Raw genomic sequence first — 16,391 nt, forward strand, 5'->3', positions numbered from 1 at the left:
GCTATGTATGTTCTATTTATGCGCATACATAGAGTATACATAGTTCTATATATGCATAGAGCTATGTATGCTCAATTTATGTATACATAGAGTATGCATAGTTCTATATATGTGCTATTTATGCATAGCTCTATGCATGTATACATAAAGTGTATATAGTACATTGTATGCATACATAGATCATGTATAGCTCTATGCATGCATACATAAAGTGTATATAGTACATTGTATGCATACATAGATCATGTATAGCTCTATGCATGCATACATAGAGCAAACATAGTTCCATGTATGCATACATAGAGCTATGTATGCTCTATTTATACCCTCTCTATGCTCTAATTAGCATACATAGAGCTATGTATGCCCTATTTATGCTCTTTGTATGCATGCATAGAGCATACATAGCTCTATGTATGCCCTATGTATGCATAAATAGGGCATACACAACTCTCTGTTCAATGTATGCATACATAGAGCTATGTATACTCTATTTATACCCTATCTATGCTCTAATGAGCATACATAGAGCTATGTATGCCCTATTTATGCTCTTTGTATGCATGCATAGAGCATACATAGCTCTATGTATGCCCTCTGTATGCATAAATAGGGCATACATAGCTCTATGTATGCATACATATATAGAGCTATGTATGCTCTATGCATGACCAAAAAGTAGTTTATGAAGCTCAAACGCAACCCCAAATATATGAATTCAACACTTTATGGGAGTAAAAATCACTTGATCTTTGAATATTCCATTGAGTCGGGTGAGCTCACAACTCATAAGAGTCACTACTCAAAATCATTGCTGAAAGCATCTACTTTCCAAGAAAGATCGGTGCACAAATTTCAGAAGGAGAGGGACATTCTCGAATTCTAAAGTTTTGGAAAGGAAACATGCGAACTCTCCCACATTAGATATTACTATACAAGGACTAAGAAAAATTGGTATGCTATTTACTAACCATCACCAAGAGGCTCAATTGTGGTTTAATTTTTGCATAAAAAGCAAAGGTTTCCAACCTTAGGAAATAATTGTTTAATGTCTTTTCTCAAAATTAATTAATGGTTTGCATTTTTAACTCATTGTAGAGCCCTATTTAACTCTCCTTTGTTTCTTAAAATTAATGAATGTGCCAATGATGAAGATGACCTATTGCCACAGGGTGCCTACAAACACATCATGCTAATATGAGCATCGAAAATCACATTATGCATGCAAAACTTTTTTCTCTAGAATTTTTAACTTTTGTATTTTTTTTTCTAGTTTTTGTAGCTAAATTGGAGTTATACATGTAGCTAAATTGAAGGTGGACTGCGATATAGCCACGTATAACTGTAAAAACTAGGAGAGATTGGATGTCATCACACAATAGTGTGCAGCATCGTGTATAATCACTCCCTCAACTCCAAGTACAACCACTAGACTTAACTCCCTTCTTGATGAAATCTCACACAATAGTGTGCATCGTGTATAACCACTCCCTTAACTCCAAGTACAACCACTCCCTTAACTCCCTTCTTGATGAAATCTCGCCTTATTCTTTTCATACAAGGACTCATCTCTAATCAATCACTAATCTCCTCTTTCCTTCCTCTCTAATCACTCTCATTCTCCACTTTCCTTCCTCTCTAATCACCCTCATTCCCATCTTCCCTTTTCCTTCCCCTCTTCAATCTTGCTCTTTCTTATCTAATCTCCCCCCATGCCCCTCTTCCTCTCTTCGTCCCCCTCTTCAATCTTGCTCTCTTCTACCTTATCTCCCCCCACTCATGTCTTCCTCTCTCCTATTGACATAATGATAATGCACCTCAATGTGCTTTGTTATGCAAGCATGAAACACTGTGTTCCTTGTAAACGTCCAAGGCACTTTAGCTATTAGTGAAGATGGAGGTGAGAGATTGTTGTCCACCAACACCAAGATCTACCAAAAGGCATCTGAGCCATACACACTCCATAGTTGTGCTATAAAACCTACCTTGTACTCAGCTTCATAGCTTGAAGTGGCCCTTGTAAGCTACTTCTTACTGAGCTATTATATATATGAAAGACTTAGATGAAAGTAATAGCCACTACCAGTGGACAATTGCATGCCATAAACATCCATCACAATCCAAATCATGCTGAAGGCATATAGTTGAATATCCCCGCACTTAGCATATAATAGCCCAAGAGATACTCACTTGGAGGCTTCCAGGAAGCTTCTGTGATTGTGCATAAATCTATTCAAACTGGGAGATCCCAAACTGAATTTTTTCCCTCGTATTGCATATATAGATAATAACCTGATGTTAAAGTGATGCATAAGGGTTCACCTCTGCATCTTAGAGACTCGGCCTAGAACTTGTTGTTAACCCCATTTTGGGTTAACTTAGCATCTCTCCATTTCATAAGAGAGATAGCATAACAAGTGTCATGAAAGGCACTCTAAACATTGTAATTATGAGAATAGTTAGCTATGCAAAACTATGTAACTTGTAAGCTTCTAGAACTTTCATCTTTCATTAAGTTTTAGGCACCCAAGTGTGAGTAAGGGCCAGTGGTATAAATAACAACATTCTCATAATGCAAGACACAATCCCCCTATGTGCCAATTGAGTCTAGTCTTATCTCCTTGCTCTCTTGTATCTATGGTGAGAGAGAGAGTTGAGAGGAGAGAGAGACACATTCTTGGTGCATGTTCCTCTTATTCTTGTGTTCTTTAGTATGAGAGTAGAGAGGAGTGAGTATCCTTATATGGAGAAGGCAACCTCATGGGACAGCTTGAGAAGGAGGCAAGAGAGTAGAGCTAGCTAGCACTAGCAAAGCTTGATAGAGATACAAGCTTAGATACCGGAAAGTTTCCCATTATGACAAGTTAAGGTAAACATTGTCCATTATGCTAGGAGAGAGAGATGGTGTAGTCTGTAACATTTTTTGCACAACACTGGTCTTTTTCTACTCTATGTGCACTCCTTGTCATCTTCACAAGTCTCTTTTCCTTTAATATTGTTAGATAAAGTTGATGTATACATGGGAATGAGGGATAATATATCATATTCATGAATAAACTATCCTCACGCTTTATATTATTATGTTGGTTCTCTATTAATTGCTTTGCTTATTGTTAATCACTTGATCATATGCTTACTTAAGCTTAATCCACCATGATAATGCTTGCGTTGCATCAACCATGAACTTCAATATGGTATGAGTGCCTTGTTATTCATTTTATCTTTTGCCTATTGTGCTGACTAAACCTGCGCATCACTTCTACAATCTCATTTTTCTTGTTGCAATCTGCTCAGTGACTTCCTCATCAGCTACATCAACATTGTACTGTGCAGCCATACAAAGGCTACGTGCCCTATTTGTCTCAGCTAATCTAATCACCCCTCACTCTATCAAGTACGCACGCAAGCTCAATTAAGCAAGCAAGCTCCATGAAGCAATCATAAGAGCAAGGTATTCACTCACCTTCATAGGCCCTCCCTTCATCTTCTCCTTAGCAAAAAATATATATCGAAATAATGTCTTATCTATTTCATGCTTCTTTTGGGTAGGTAAGATTTAAAAATTTTAGTTTTTTTAAAACTAATCTTGTTGCCCTCTTATTTCTTCTTTTTTTATAGGTTCTTCCTTCAAGTTTTCTCAAGCCCTCTTGTGTTAAGGTAAGATTCTACACATAGAGAGTTCTATGCATGCTCTATTTATGCACACATAGAGCATACATAGTTCTATGTATGCATAGAGGTATGTATGCTCTATTTATGCATACATATAGCATGCAGAGTTATATATATGTGCTATTTATGCATAGTTCTATACATTTATACATAAAGTGTATATAGTTATATGTATGTACACATAAAGCATGTATAGCTCTATGCATGCATACATAGAGCAAACATAGTTCCATGTATGCGTACATAGAGCTATGTATGCTCTATTTATGCCCTATCTATGCTCTAATGAGCAAACATAGAGTATGCATACATAGAGCTATGTATGCCCTATTTATGCTCAATGTATGCATGCATAGAGAATACATAGCTCTATGTATGCATACATAGCTCTATGTATGCTCTATGCATGACCACAAAATGGTTTATGAAGCTCAAACTCAACCCAACGATACATTAATTTAACTCTTTATGGGAGTGAAAGCATTTGGTCCTTGAATATTCCATTGAGTCAAGTGAGCTCACAACTCATAAGAGTCACTACTCAAAATCATTGCTAAAAGCAATTGTTTTCCAAGAAAGATCGATGCGCTAATTTCAGAAGGAGAGGGATATTCTCGAGTTCTAAAGTTTTGGAAAGGAAACATGCCAACTCTTCTACATCAGATATTACTATACAAGGACTAGGAACAATTGGTATACTATTCACTAACCGCCGTCACCAAGATGCCCAATTGTGGTCTAATTTTTGCATAAAAAGCAAAGGTTTCCAGCTTTAGTAAATAACTTTTTAATGCCTTTTCTCAAAATAAATTAATGGTTTTGCATTTTTAAACAAAATCTATATAATACCAAAAAAATAAGAAATTGTACAAAAGCATAAACCCAAAATCAAAGCCAACAGGGAGACCAAAAAAAAAAACCAGACAATTACAAAGCAACAAAACCCCAACAATTACAGTAGGTTAACCAAAATGACTGCCCAATTATGAACAAGAGGTTTAGAAGTACCCATCCTTTCCACCTTGGCTAACAATCTAGCTGTAACAGCAGACCAACAAAAATTCCCATTGATCTCTTTGAACAAAATGTGATTACGCAAGTCCCAAATTTCGCGGACGACCACAAACCTTAAAACTTTGCACAGGTTCAGCAAGAACATGGAAATCACCCAAAATCCAATCTTTGAGTGATGTAAGAAAGCCTAGTGCCCTTTTGATTTTATTCCTAATATCCCTCCATATGCATGCACTATGATGGCATGTCCAAAAACAAACAATCCTCTAAAGGAACTGGCAGAGCCCAAAGAGAATTCAAAATAACACCAAACTTTCTCGAACTCAAGGAATACCCCCATGTTTTTTAACTTTGATGCGAAGGGAACCCCGGCCTGCTAGTTTACGATAGACTTTCTTGTTATTCAATTTATGCAAGCAACCACCAAATTCCCTCCAGTCTCTAAACCTATCTAAAGAATAGGTATTGCAGTGCCAATCAATTTTGACTAAAGCTTGTTGTGTGTCATCCCACCGACTCTTGAGGCCAAGAGGCAGACCAATGATGGGTCTTCCACTTCTATAGGATAAACCAATCAATATGTTTCCAGGATTCCAAAGTGAAGTCCAGCATCCCTTAGAGCTGTCCATCTCATGCCCCATAACAGCCTCATTTCCTGCTTTATGCATCTTGTCCAGATAAGGTGCTCATCTCGTAAGGAATTTCCCATAATACGTTTCCTCCCATGCCACTGAATTTGGGATAAGATGAAAACCCAAGACTTCAACAAAACATCAATTAGACTTTAACACTGATATGGCCTTGGAAAGAAGTACTTGATCGACTGACATGTCCCTGAGCATGGGGTGCCTGTTGATCTTTAGCATGATAATGTCATGCAATATGTGGGTCCAAGGCTCATTCTGCAGCCAGAAATGATTAAGCATAACCACCCTTCTTGAGGATAGATGTCTGAAGAGGTTGAGAATGCCCAGACCCCCATGACTTTTACGGAGAGAGATAATGTCCCAACTGATTAAAGCCATAGCAGGCTGCATAACATCCCCAGACCAAAAGAACCTCTTCAGCCATTGCTCAAAAGTCCTCAAATTGGATTTTTAAACTCATTGTAGAGCCCTATTTAACTCTTCTTTGTTTCTTAAAATCAATGAATGTGCGCAAGTGAAGACTAAGGAGAGGAGAGCCACCATATCTCTTGCAAAAGATTGATATACATTTATCATAACTTGTGTGCATACATAGTTATATTACATAGTCTAGCCGTGGGCAAGCTCCCCAAAAGTTGGATAAATGACCCTCCCCACATCAAATTCTAGGTGCTCAGTTCCTCAAAACATCAGAAGCCTCCCTAGGTAAACCCTAAACAATACCATAGGCAACATCATGGCACCAATACAAAGTAATGTACAGGCTATGCAGTAATGTGGCATGCAAAAATTTCCCAATCACTTCTCCATGTTGGATTGGAACTCTGAAACAATTGTCACCTTCTCCCAGAACCTCTGTGTCCTTTGCCTCAACTTCTCCCTTTGACCATGAATCCGCCTCAGGCCGTTACCCACGATCACAGTGGAATAGATAATGTGAGTGATGATGGGGGCAAGTATATTACCGGTCTGCACAACAGTGGCACGTGAGTTAGATATGGGGTCTATATCTGCCCTGCATGTGTGGGCATTGGAATGTCATGCAGGTATGCATGTGTAAACACATGCAACATACAAGTATGTACATACTACTTGTATCACACTAACAAACAAGTATGTAATTTTTCATGTATATGCTTGAGTGGGTGCTCGTGTCACATCTGTAAATACATGTTCGTGAACTATGTACATGCATGATGCAACACAGTGGCACATGAATTAGATATGGGGTCTACGCCTGCTCTACATGTGCATGATGATCTTTTGAAGGCCATATAGGTAAGCACGTGTATATAACAGAATCAGATAATTTTGTCTTGTATGTATATACGTCAGTGTGCACATGCTCAGGCAGGTGCGAAGTCACATGCGCCCATACATAATTGTAAACTACCTACATGCATGACACAACAGTAACACATGAGTTAGATATGGGATCTATAACCTGCTCTGCATGCACAGACACTTTACATACCTGCTCTACATGAGCATCCACGTCACATGCACACATGTAAGATACAAACATGTATGTATACTCTTGACCAGATGCAGGAGATAGAGCAGGTGCACATGTTACATGAATTGGCACATCATTGTGAACTACCCAACTACCCTCTTGCCTCGTGCACTCATTATAGGAACTCTTGACTCTCATAAATTGGTCTGTTAAGCTGACAATTTGAAGTGGAGTTCCTCCATGTTCTGCATTGACTAATGAATTACCTGTAACCATTCAAATCCAAGATAAAGAGCCAGTAGTGAATCAAGTAGTGGAGAATATATTCTCCTCAACTGGCGCCGCTCATACCAAGCTGTTCAAACAGCCACACCACAAAATGTGAAAACGTTGATAAAAATCTAGAACTAAGCAGAATTCAAAATCACATTGAAATCAGTATAATACCTGCGAAAGTCTTCTTCAATTCTTGAGGAGAAGTGTGATTTCTATGGACTCGAGTGATAACATAGGCTGGATCTGGACACAGGCATATCACATCTGTCAGCAAATCTACCTGACAATTTCAACCAAAACAAAATTGGTGACAAATCCAACATGAACAAAGTAAAGCTGAAGGGTAGGGAGAAAGAGGTGGGGAGTTTACAACAGTAACTAATGATACACACAAATTACACTCGGACTGAACAAAAGCAACGCCGTTCATGGGACAAGATCGGTACACAAAGCCTGGTAGAAAACAAAGACTCCTAAAGCTGCCCCTAAGCAACCTCTTTCGTTCCATCGCCATAGATAAGCAGTGAGCTTGAGTACTATTAGCAAACAAACAGACCAAAGTGAACACACATCCCATAGAAGTTGCATACCTTGAGGGAAGGAAGTGATGAAAAGAATAGAGCCAGTAAGGGCAGCGGTGAACACAGCAGCCAGCGCATGAGCAAATGGAGCAAAGAAGGGGAAGACTCCAGTCTGCAGTCACAAGTGAAACCAACAAAGATGAGATGATAGAAAATCAGGCAGAAGAAAAAAGGTGATACATATCACCCATCTCACAGCATATTTTATGTACCCAGTGAGAAAGAATACCCCCTTACCAAGGCTGCAATGCCATCAGAAGGCCCGCTAGATTTATCATCACTTAGGAAAACATGTGCCAGACCACCCTGCCAATGGAGAATGTTTTCTTTTAGTTTAACCTTCCAAGTTCAACGCCTTCACAATTTGGCCAAAGAAAAAGCTTACAAACAATGTGTACCTGAATTGCAATCCTAAAGAAGATTTCTTCTGCTATGGCATCCATCGCCACAACAAACATAAGCTGACCAGACAAAGCCACATTATTTAACCGAAGAGCCACAACCCTTACAAAACACCTCCAAAAAAGCTCGGAACCTTAAATTAAAAAACTCTTACTTATGCCTACATGCCATACCTGCCATGGTGACATGCCTACGAAAAAGCTCATCAATTCTTCATCCTCAACATCCCTGATTGCTCTAGCAGGGGCAGATTTCTTCACAACTTCATCCTGCAAAGCAATGTAACATTAACCATCTTAAAGAAAACATTCGTTCCTTATACACATACACATGCAAACAGTAACCCATGAAACCCTTCAGGAAATCGCAATCCACTGCAAGTTCAAAAACCCTTACATCAAGGATGAATAAAAGAGCCATCATGGGGGGTACAGCAAAGCCCAATCCTTGCATGGCAACGTCAGGGCACAATTCAAATCCCCCTGATTTATCAAGCCCAGTAAAATGGCAGATTGCTTGTCCCGCAAGGGCCATAACACCATACACGCCTGCAAGTTGAAAGGAAAAAGAAAATACATGCAACCATATGTATGTCAGCTATTTTATGCATGTTGCAAAAAACCTTATATGTTAGACTAGATAACTTTACTGACTTAAACAATACATACCTGCAGCATATGTAATGCGAAGACCAGCACCAATTTGCTCCCACAGAGGATCACTTTCGTCAACCTCGCTCAAGGATTTGCCTTGTAACCAGGCCCCACTCTGTCAACAAAACCCCTTGAAATAAGAAAATGTAAAAACTAAGCCTAAAGATCACATGGAGCAACTCATCCTTACCTGAAAAGTGGAAAGGTCAGTTGAGCCTAATTTTCCAGCTTTGGGATTGTCATCAGAGACTCTTCTTTGCAGGGCTTCAATCGTTGGCAGCCGCACGAAAGACCGCTCTCCCTCGAAAGATGTGTCATTTGCAACTCGTTTCAGTCCAAAAGGCTCTGTGGTGGAGCTGAGTCCATGCCTGATCTTGGAATGTGGATGAAGAAATCTGGGAGCAAGGGTGTCACCGAAGTAAGAGGCGACGGCAGCGACCCCAGAGTGGAGAGACTCCACAGAGGTGAAAGGACGAACGACATCTGCATGCCAGGCAGCATGTGAAAGTGGACCTTGAGCCATCAGAAAGATGCTATCCGGCGATGGTGGTGGGCAATGGTGGCGCTGATATGGATGCAGTGCCAGCACACTTCATGCAATTGGGGCAGGTGGCTGCTTAGATGCTAATGACACTCGTACGGCGTGCATTGCATGCATGCAACCCCATGCCGTACGATTCCCAACAGAACCCACAGAGAAATGTATTATGTGTGTTAGAAGGCGTGCGCACGGAGAGCTCCTTTAAATCGCCGCCGTAGAGCTCCGGCAAGTTCGCTTAATCCGGAGAAATCCCTTCTTGGGAAACTGTGTAGACAGTTTCTACCGACTCGAAAGAGGGAGATACAGAAGAAGGTCTGGAGCCGGTAGCAACAGGCAAGGGTTTCTGCCTGCGGTGCAACTCAGGGAAGACAGGCAGATCACGCAGTGATTAGAGGACGACTCGAGATTAAGAAGCGGTTAGCAAAATCTGTCAAGGAAGTGGATTACGGCGAGAAAACCAAAGCGAAATGCTGAGCTTTGCTAGCAGAATTGGCTATGGCGGATGCTAATCAAACTATCGAGAGGAAATTTTGCATGAAATTAATGTGCTTGAGAGGTGACGCGGGGAATGGTAAGGGCGAGGGATTCCGCGGCATTGGAAGTGGGTTGTGGCTGACAGGATCAATGGGCGCAAGCTGGAAGAGAGGTGGTGTGGAAGACGATATCTGATGACAGTGACGCCACGCCTATGAAATTGTTCAAAATTTAATAATAATATTCGTAATCTCGTAGCGCCTTATCCTATCCTTTCGAATATCTTTGATTTTTGCCCCTCTCTAGGCTACTCACATGGCTTTGGTCTCTCTTTCACACACATTACCTCACCCCTTTTATGTGCACCAGTAATCATGATATCACACCTTTGTCGAGGGTTCGCTCTCAACTTTGATTTCACACCTCTTACTGAGGGTTGGGTTCGAAAAACTGAGGGACATCTTTGATCGAGGGTTGGGTTCGAACTCTAGCTCTCAACTTGAAAGCCAACGGGCTACACCAACTCACACACCCATAACACCTCACTTTGCACTCTCACTTCAATTTCCTAACATCTAGTATGTGTGTGAGGGTACCCCGGGCATTGGAGGAGAGGCCCGAGGGGAGCTTGGATTGAACTCACCATGCCGTGATTTTTGGGTAAAGCGGTATGGTGGGGGATTAGGTACATTGGATATGAAGACATGGCCCCAGCTTGTGCCTAGTAGAATCGGACTAGGTATGAGGGTGGGAAGGATTGGCCCGGAGATCGACAAGCATAAAGTGCTCCTCCGACATACAACTAGTATACATTACAAGCGTGCTGAGGCTATGGAAGCCAAATGATACTTGATTGGGCATGTCGTGGACACTTGGATGTGATCAAAGCATGTGGGTTGCATTGGCAAGTGAATGCTTGTAGTTGTGAACACTTGGGACATTGCTCATGAATGGACATTGGGAAAATGCTAATGGATTGCTATTGAGATTTGGTCTGTTTTGCAGGGAGATTATGCCCAAATTGTTATGGCTTATCCTAACCCTCCTTGAAACACATCCAAAAAGAGATTACCTGATGAATCGCAACTGTCATGAGGATCTTTCCAATGGCCGAGAGCTCTTAACCCTTGAGGTCTCCAAGCTCTACAACTCCTTGAGAAGCAATTCTACCGTGTCTCCCGCGAGCGTTGTCACACCGCTGAGTTGCACTACGGGTCCTCATCCCTTCTCTCACCTCACTTCACTCACACACACTCACTAGCATGCATTAGGTGTGAAAAGATGCAGGGGAGAAGAGAGCTTGAGCTCTTGCAACAAGCACACACACACTCACAAAACCCTAAAAGAGAACACACAAGGTGAGAGACTGAAAATCTATTTTTTTTTCACACAACACTCAATACACCATATACAAAGATAAGAGTACACACAATATGAAAAGGTACTCAACCAAATACATACTAGGGTTCTCTATAGTGTGAACCCAACTAAATGAGTTGGCGCTATAACTATGCCAGTCTCTAGAATGGCTGTCACACAGCCTATCATTCCACTGGCCGCATATCATTCCACTGGCCGCATATCACCCATGATCTCACCAACCATGCCAGTGGTGTAAGTGTGGGGCCTATCCCCCAGGCGGGTCATCAGTGTCCATTGCCTCACTAGATGAGCTCGATATCTCAACACTCCCCCTCGAGCTCAACTCCATCTCATGTACACCAAGCAAAGCCCTGAATCTGCGGAGCTTCTCTGTACCCACCAATGCTTTGGTGAAGATGTCAGCGACCTGATCCTGTGTGCTGACATAAATAAGGTCAATGTCTCCTGCCAAAACCTTCTCTCTGACAAAATGATAGTGGACCTCTATATGCTTCGTGCGAGCATGAAAAACTGGGTTCCTGGCCAACTGTATACTGCTAATGTCGTCACAGAAAATGACAACTCTTCTATCCACTGATAGACCCAAATCTGCAAGTAGCTTTCTCAACCAAGCTCACATGCTGCCATAGCAGCACCTCTGTAGTAGTACTGGATAGAGCAACCGTAGGCTGCTTCTTGCTGCTCCAAGTCACAGTAGCACTCCCCAAAGAAAACATGAAGCCACTAGTAGATCTCCTATCTAAGATACTACCAGCCCAATCAGCATCTGTGTACCCATGTACACATATCTCTGTCCCAGTTTCATAAAATAGTCCACAATGCAAAGTAGACCTCACATACCTCAGTATGCGTCTCACATACCTCAGTACACGTCTCAATGCATCCAAATGCGGCTTCTAAACTCACCAACCCAACAGCATAGCTCAAATCTGGTCTGGTGATCATCATGTAGATCAAGCTTCCTACTATGCGCCTATACATAGTAGGATCCTCCAAAATCTTTCTTAAATCTGCACTCAACTTGCCATTCTGATCCAATGGCACTGAGATAGGCTTACAGTAGCCTGTCATACCATTCTCGGATAACATGTCCAAGCCATACTGTCTCTGCAGTAATCCAATACCATGTGGTGACCAAATCACCTCAATGCCCAAGAAATATCTGAGCTCCCCCAGATCTTCTTTGCACCCAATGCTTTGGTGACGATGTTAGCAACCTGATCCTGTGTGCTGACATAAACAAGGTCAACATCTCCTCCCAAAAACTTCTCTTTGAAAAAATGGTAGTGGACCTCTATATGCTTCATGCAAGCATGAAAAATTAGGTTCCTGGCCAACTGTATACTGCTAATGTTGTCACACAGAAAACGACAACTTGTCTACCCACTGATAGACCCAAATCTGCAAGTAGCTTTCTCAACCAAGCTACCTCACATGCTGCCATAGCACCTTTGTACAACTCGGCCTCTGTACTGGATAGAGCAACCTTAGGCTACTTCTTGCTGCTCCAAGTCACAGCAGCACTCCCCCCAAAAAAAACATGAAGCCACTAGTAGATCTAGTATCTGAGATACTACCAGCCCAATCAGCATCTATGTACCCATGTATACATATCTGTCCCAGTTTCATAAAATAGTCCACAATGCAAAGTAGACCTCACATACCTCAGTATGCGTCTCAATGCATCCAAATGCGGCTTCCGAGGAACCTATATAAACTGACTCACCAACCCAACAGCATAGCTCAAATCTGGCCTGGTGATCGTCATGTAGATCAAGCTTCCTACTATGTGCCTATACATAGTAGGATCCTCCAAAATCTCTCCTGAATCTGCACTCAACTTGCCATTCTGATCCAATGGCACTGAGATAGGCTCACAGCCTATCATAACATACTTGGACAACATGTCCAAGCCATACTGTGCAGTAATCCAATACCATGTGGTGACCTAATCACCTCAATGCCCTAGAAATATCTGAGCTCCCCCAGAGCCTTCATCTCAAACTTCTGTCTAAGCAAGATCTTTACATCAAAGATCTCTACATGGTGGTCCCCCATAATGATCAGGTCATCTACATAGATGACAACAAGCATAACCCCTCTATCACTGTGTCTCACATACAGTGAGAAATCTACATTGGCTACATGAAAGCCAATAGTGACAAGATATTCAGAAATCTTGTTAGACCATGCTTTTGGTGCTTGTTTTAAGCCATACAAGGCTTTCTTCAACTTGTAAACATGCTCGAGGTGACTCACATCCTCATAACCAGGTGGCTGCAACATATACCTCTTCCTGCAAATCCCCATGCAAGAATGCATTCTTTACATCCATCTGATGCAAAGACCATTGCTTTGACGTAGCCACTGCTATCACAACTCTCACTGTTGCTATCTTGGCAATTGGGCTGAAAGTTTCCTCATAATCAATGCCATATGTCTGCGCATATCCTTTGGCTACCAATCTAACCTTGTACTACTTGCTTATGCTTCCATCACTGTTATGTTTTACTTTGTACACCCACTTGCATCTAATGGATTTCTTGCCTTCAGGCAACAAATCCATTAGATGCAATTGCCTTCAGGCAATTGCACTAAATCCCAAGTCTCATTTCCATATAGTGCATCCATCTCCTCATCCATAGCTTTCTCCCAACACACATTTCCAACAGCCTCATCAATGCATGTGGGCTCTACAACCTGCACAACTTTTGCCATGTATGCATAGTGATATGCCACATAACCATCATAGGTAATCCTCTGCACAGGATTCTTCACTCTCCCAGATCTTCGCAGCTTTGCATTCATGGCTTTCATAGCCTTCTTTACACCAGGTGTTCTCATAAGATGGTATCCCAAGATCCTCATCAAGGCTCATCTCTGAGTCACTAGACTCTCCATCAACATGAGAATGCCCTGCAGAAATGTCAGGCATACTAAGGGGCTCAACCACTTTCTCTTTGCCTTTATGTGATGTACTAATCACCATTTGCAGGACTGGTATTATGACGTAGTCTGCCACTCCATGGTCTATCAACTGAACCACTAGATGAGGACTCTCCTGGTCCACTCAAAGACTGTGATTGCTGACTTGTATTTTGTGCAACCACATTTCTACTCACATCAGCCCCAACAGCTTCTTTTTCAGCAGCATACCAGCTGCTCATCTCATTAAAAACAACATACCAGTTGCTCATCTCATTAAAAACAACATTCTTGCTTACCCTCAACGCACATGTAGAAGGGTTATAACACTTGTATCCCTTTTACTCAAGGGAATACCCAATAAACACACATTTTTCAGCTTTTGGATCCAGCTTAGTTCTCAGCTCATCTGGCACATGTTTTTAATGAGATGAGCAGCATTAAAAACAACATTCCTGCTTACCCTCAATGCACATGTAGAAGGGTTATAACACTTGTATCCCTTTTACTCAAGGGAATATCCAATAAACACACATTTTTCAACTTTTGGATCCAGCTTAGTTCTCAGCTCATCTGGCACATGCACATATGCAATGCAGATGAGACAAATTAGGTTTTGTGCCAGTAAATCTCTCCTCTAGAGTTACATCATGTATGGTTGCAGTTGGAGTCCTGTTCATGATGTAAATTGCTGTAGAAACAGCCTCAGTCCAATAGCTATGTGGCATATTTTTCTCTCCCATCACTGCTCCCGCAATCTCAGTAATGTGCCTATTTTTTCGCTCTCAGCAACTCCATTTTGCTGCGGAGTGTATCTGCATGTAAACTATCTCTGAATACCATTCTTCTATAAAAATTCAGAGAACTCATTGGAGAAGTACTCTCCCCCTCCATCTAACCTTAGGCACTTTACATGTTTCCCTGTTTGCTTTTCAACCATAACTCTGAAATTTTGAAAATGAGTGAACACCTCATTCTTCACCTTCATGAAGTATACCCACACTTTCCTTGTGTGGTCATCAATAAATGTCACATAATACTTGCAGCTTCCCATAGACATGGTCTTCGTAGGACCCCATACATCTAAATGCACAACATCTAGTGCATTTCTGCTCACATAATACTTGCAGCTTCCCATAGACATGGTCTTCGTAGGACCCCATACATCTAAATGCACAACATCTAGTGCATTTCTGCTCACATTTCTATCACATTTCTGCTCACATTTCTATCACATTTCTGCTCACATTTCTATCACGTGGAAATACATGCTTTGTTTGCTTTCCAAATTGGCATGCTTCACATATTTTCTGCATTTCTGCTCACATTTCTGTCACGTGGAAATACATGCTTTGTTTGCTTTCCAAATTGGCATGCTTCACATATTTTCTGCATACCTTCAACTTTAAACTTTCAATTCCTTTAGTTTGCATAGACTTCATTCTTTGCACATTCACATGTCCAATTCACATGTCCAATTCTTTTATGCCAAATGTCTGTGTCTGCAACAATTCCTGAACCATTTACAAACATTGCAGTACTCACTTCAGGCATGTTTACATTCAATGTAAACATTGCAGCACTCACTTCAGGCATGTTTACATTCAATGTAAACATTCTGCCCACTCTGTTGCCTTTTGTAACCAACCTGAACTTGTCTTTAAAGTCTTCAACATAACAACCAATCAGGGTTAAACCGAACCTGCAAACCCTGCTCAATCATCTGGCCAACTGAAACCAGATTCTTTGTTATGTTCGGAACATGACGGTACATCTGCAAGGTACTTCACTTTGCCATCCTGCATAGACAATGGCACATCTCCAACATGGGTAATTGGATAAGCAGTGTCATCCCCTGTTTCCACAAAACCTTGTCTTTCAAGGTTTTTCATCTCCTTGAACCACTCCCCATGACTTGTCATGTGGTTCGAAGCACCTAAATCAACGTACCATACATCATCTTTATGTGCTGCTTCAATATTTTCAGACATGGCATTAACGACATGCTGCATAACAAACAACCTTTCATTATCCTCATTGTTTCTGCTCGAGGATGCATAGTTGTTTTGCTGCAATTTCCCATTTTGCATGTCAGCCTGCTTCTTATAACAATCTACCTGCATATGTCCAGGCTTACCCATAATAAAAGCATCCACGTGTATCATTATACTACCTTTTCTAATTTCCATGACCTCTTTGACTCTCCCTGCCTCTGAATTGGCCTCTTCCACCTACGTGTTGTTGTTGTTGTGAACTCTGGGACTGTTGTTGTTGTTGCTGTTGGCCATAATTTTGATTACTTGTTCGGTCACCTCCTTGGCCGCATCCACGGCCTCCTCTACTCGTCCTCTTCCTGAACTTGTGTAG

At 41.4% G+C, this 16,391-nt stretch overlaps 1 protein-coding gene across 1 annotated transcript; it reads right to left on the minus strand.

Annotated features, from left to right (window-relative positions):
• Window positions 1–5,879: 5,879 nt before the first annotated feature.
• LOC147607399 (uncharacterized) lies at window positions 5,880–9,921 on the minus strand. Its single transcript, XM_086790273.1, has 10 exons — window positions 8,892–9,921; window positions 8,717–8,816; window positions 8,445–8,596; window positions 8,222–8,317; window positions 8,045–8,107; window positions 7,884–7,952; window positions 7,656–7,758; window positions 7,237–7,308; window positions 7,056–7,144; window positions 5,880–6,302 (listed from the first exon to the last, which is right to left on the minus strand). Exons 1-10 carry the CDS (start codon window positions 9,222–9,224, stop codon window positions 6,132–6,134), a joined length of 1,248 nt encoding a protein of 415 aa, XP_086646399.1. The 5' UTR covers window positions 9,225–9,921; the 3' UTR covers window positions 5,880–6,131.
• Window positions 9,922–16,391: the final 6,470 nt, after the last annotated feature.

Source organism: Cibotium barometz, chromosome 55, assembly GCF_041138505.1.
Source record: "Cibotium barometz isolate CiBa-2024 chromosome 55, ASM4113850v1, whole genome shotgun sequence".
NCBI classification, from domain to species: domain Eukaryota; kingdom Viridiplantae; phylum Streptophyta; class Polypodiopsida; order Cyatheales; family Cibotiaceae; genus Cibotium; species Cibotium barometz.

What these genes read in the sequence shown, in the direction of transcription:
- LOC147607399 (XM_086790273.1), bottom strand. Translation starts at nt 9,224, where the DNA reads ATGGCTCAAGGTCCACTTTCACATGCTGCCTGGCATGCAGATGTCGTT. An exon ending in TCGCATTACATATGCTGCAG is followed by an intron (nt 8,597 to 8,716) that starts GTATGTATTGTT and finishes TTCAACTTGCAG; the next exon opens with GCGTGTATGGTGTTATGGCC. An exon ending in TTGGATTTGAATGGTTACAG is followed by an intron (nt 6,303 to 7,055) that starts GTAATTCATTAG and finishes ACTGTTGTGCAG; the next exon opens with ACCGGTAATATACTTGCCCC.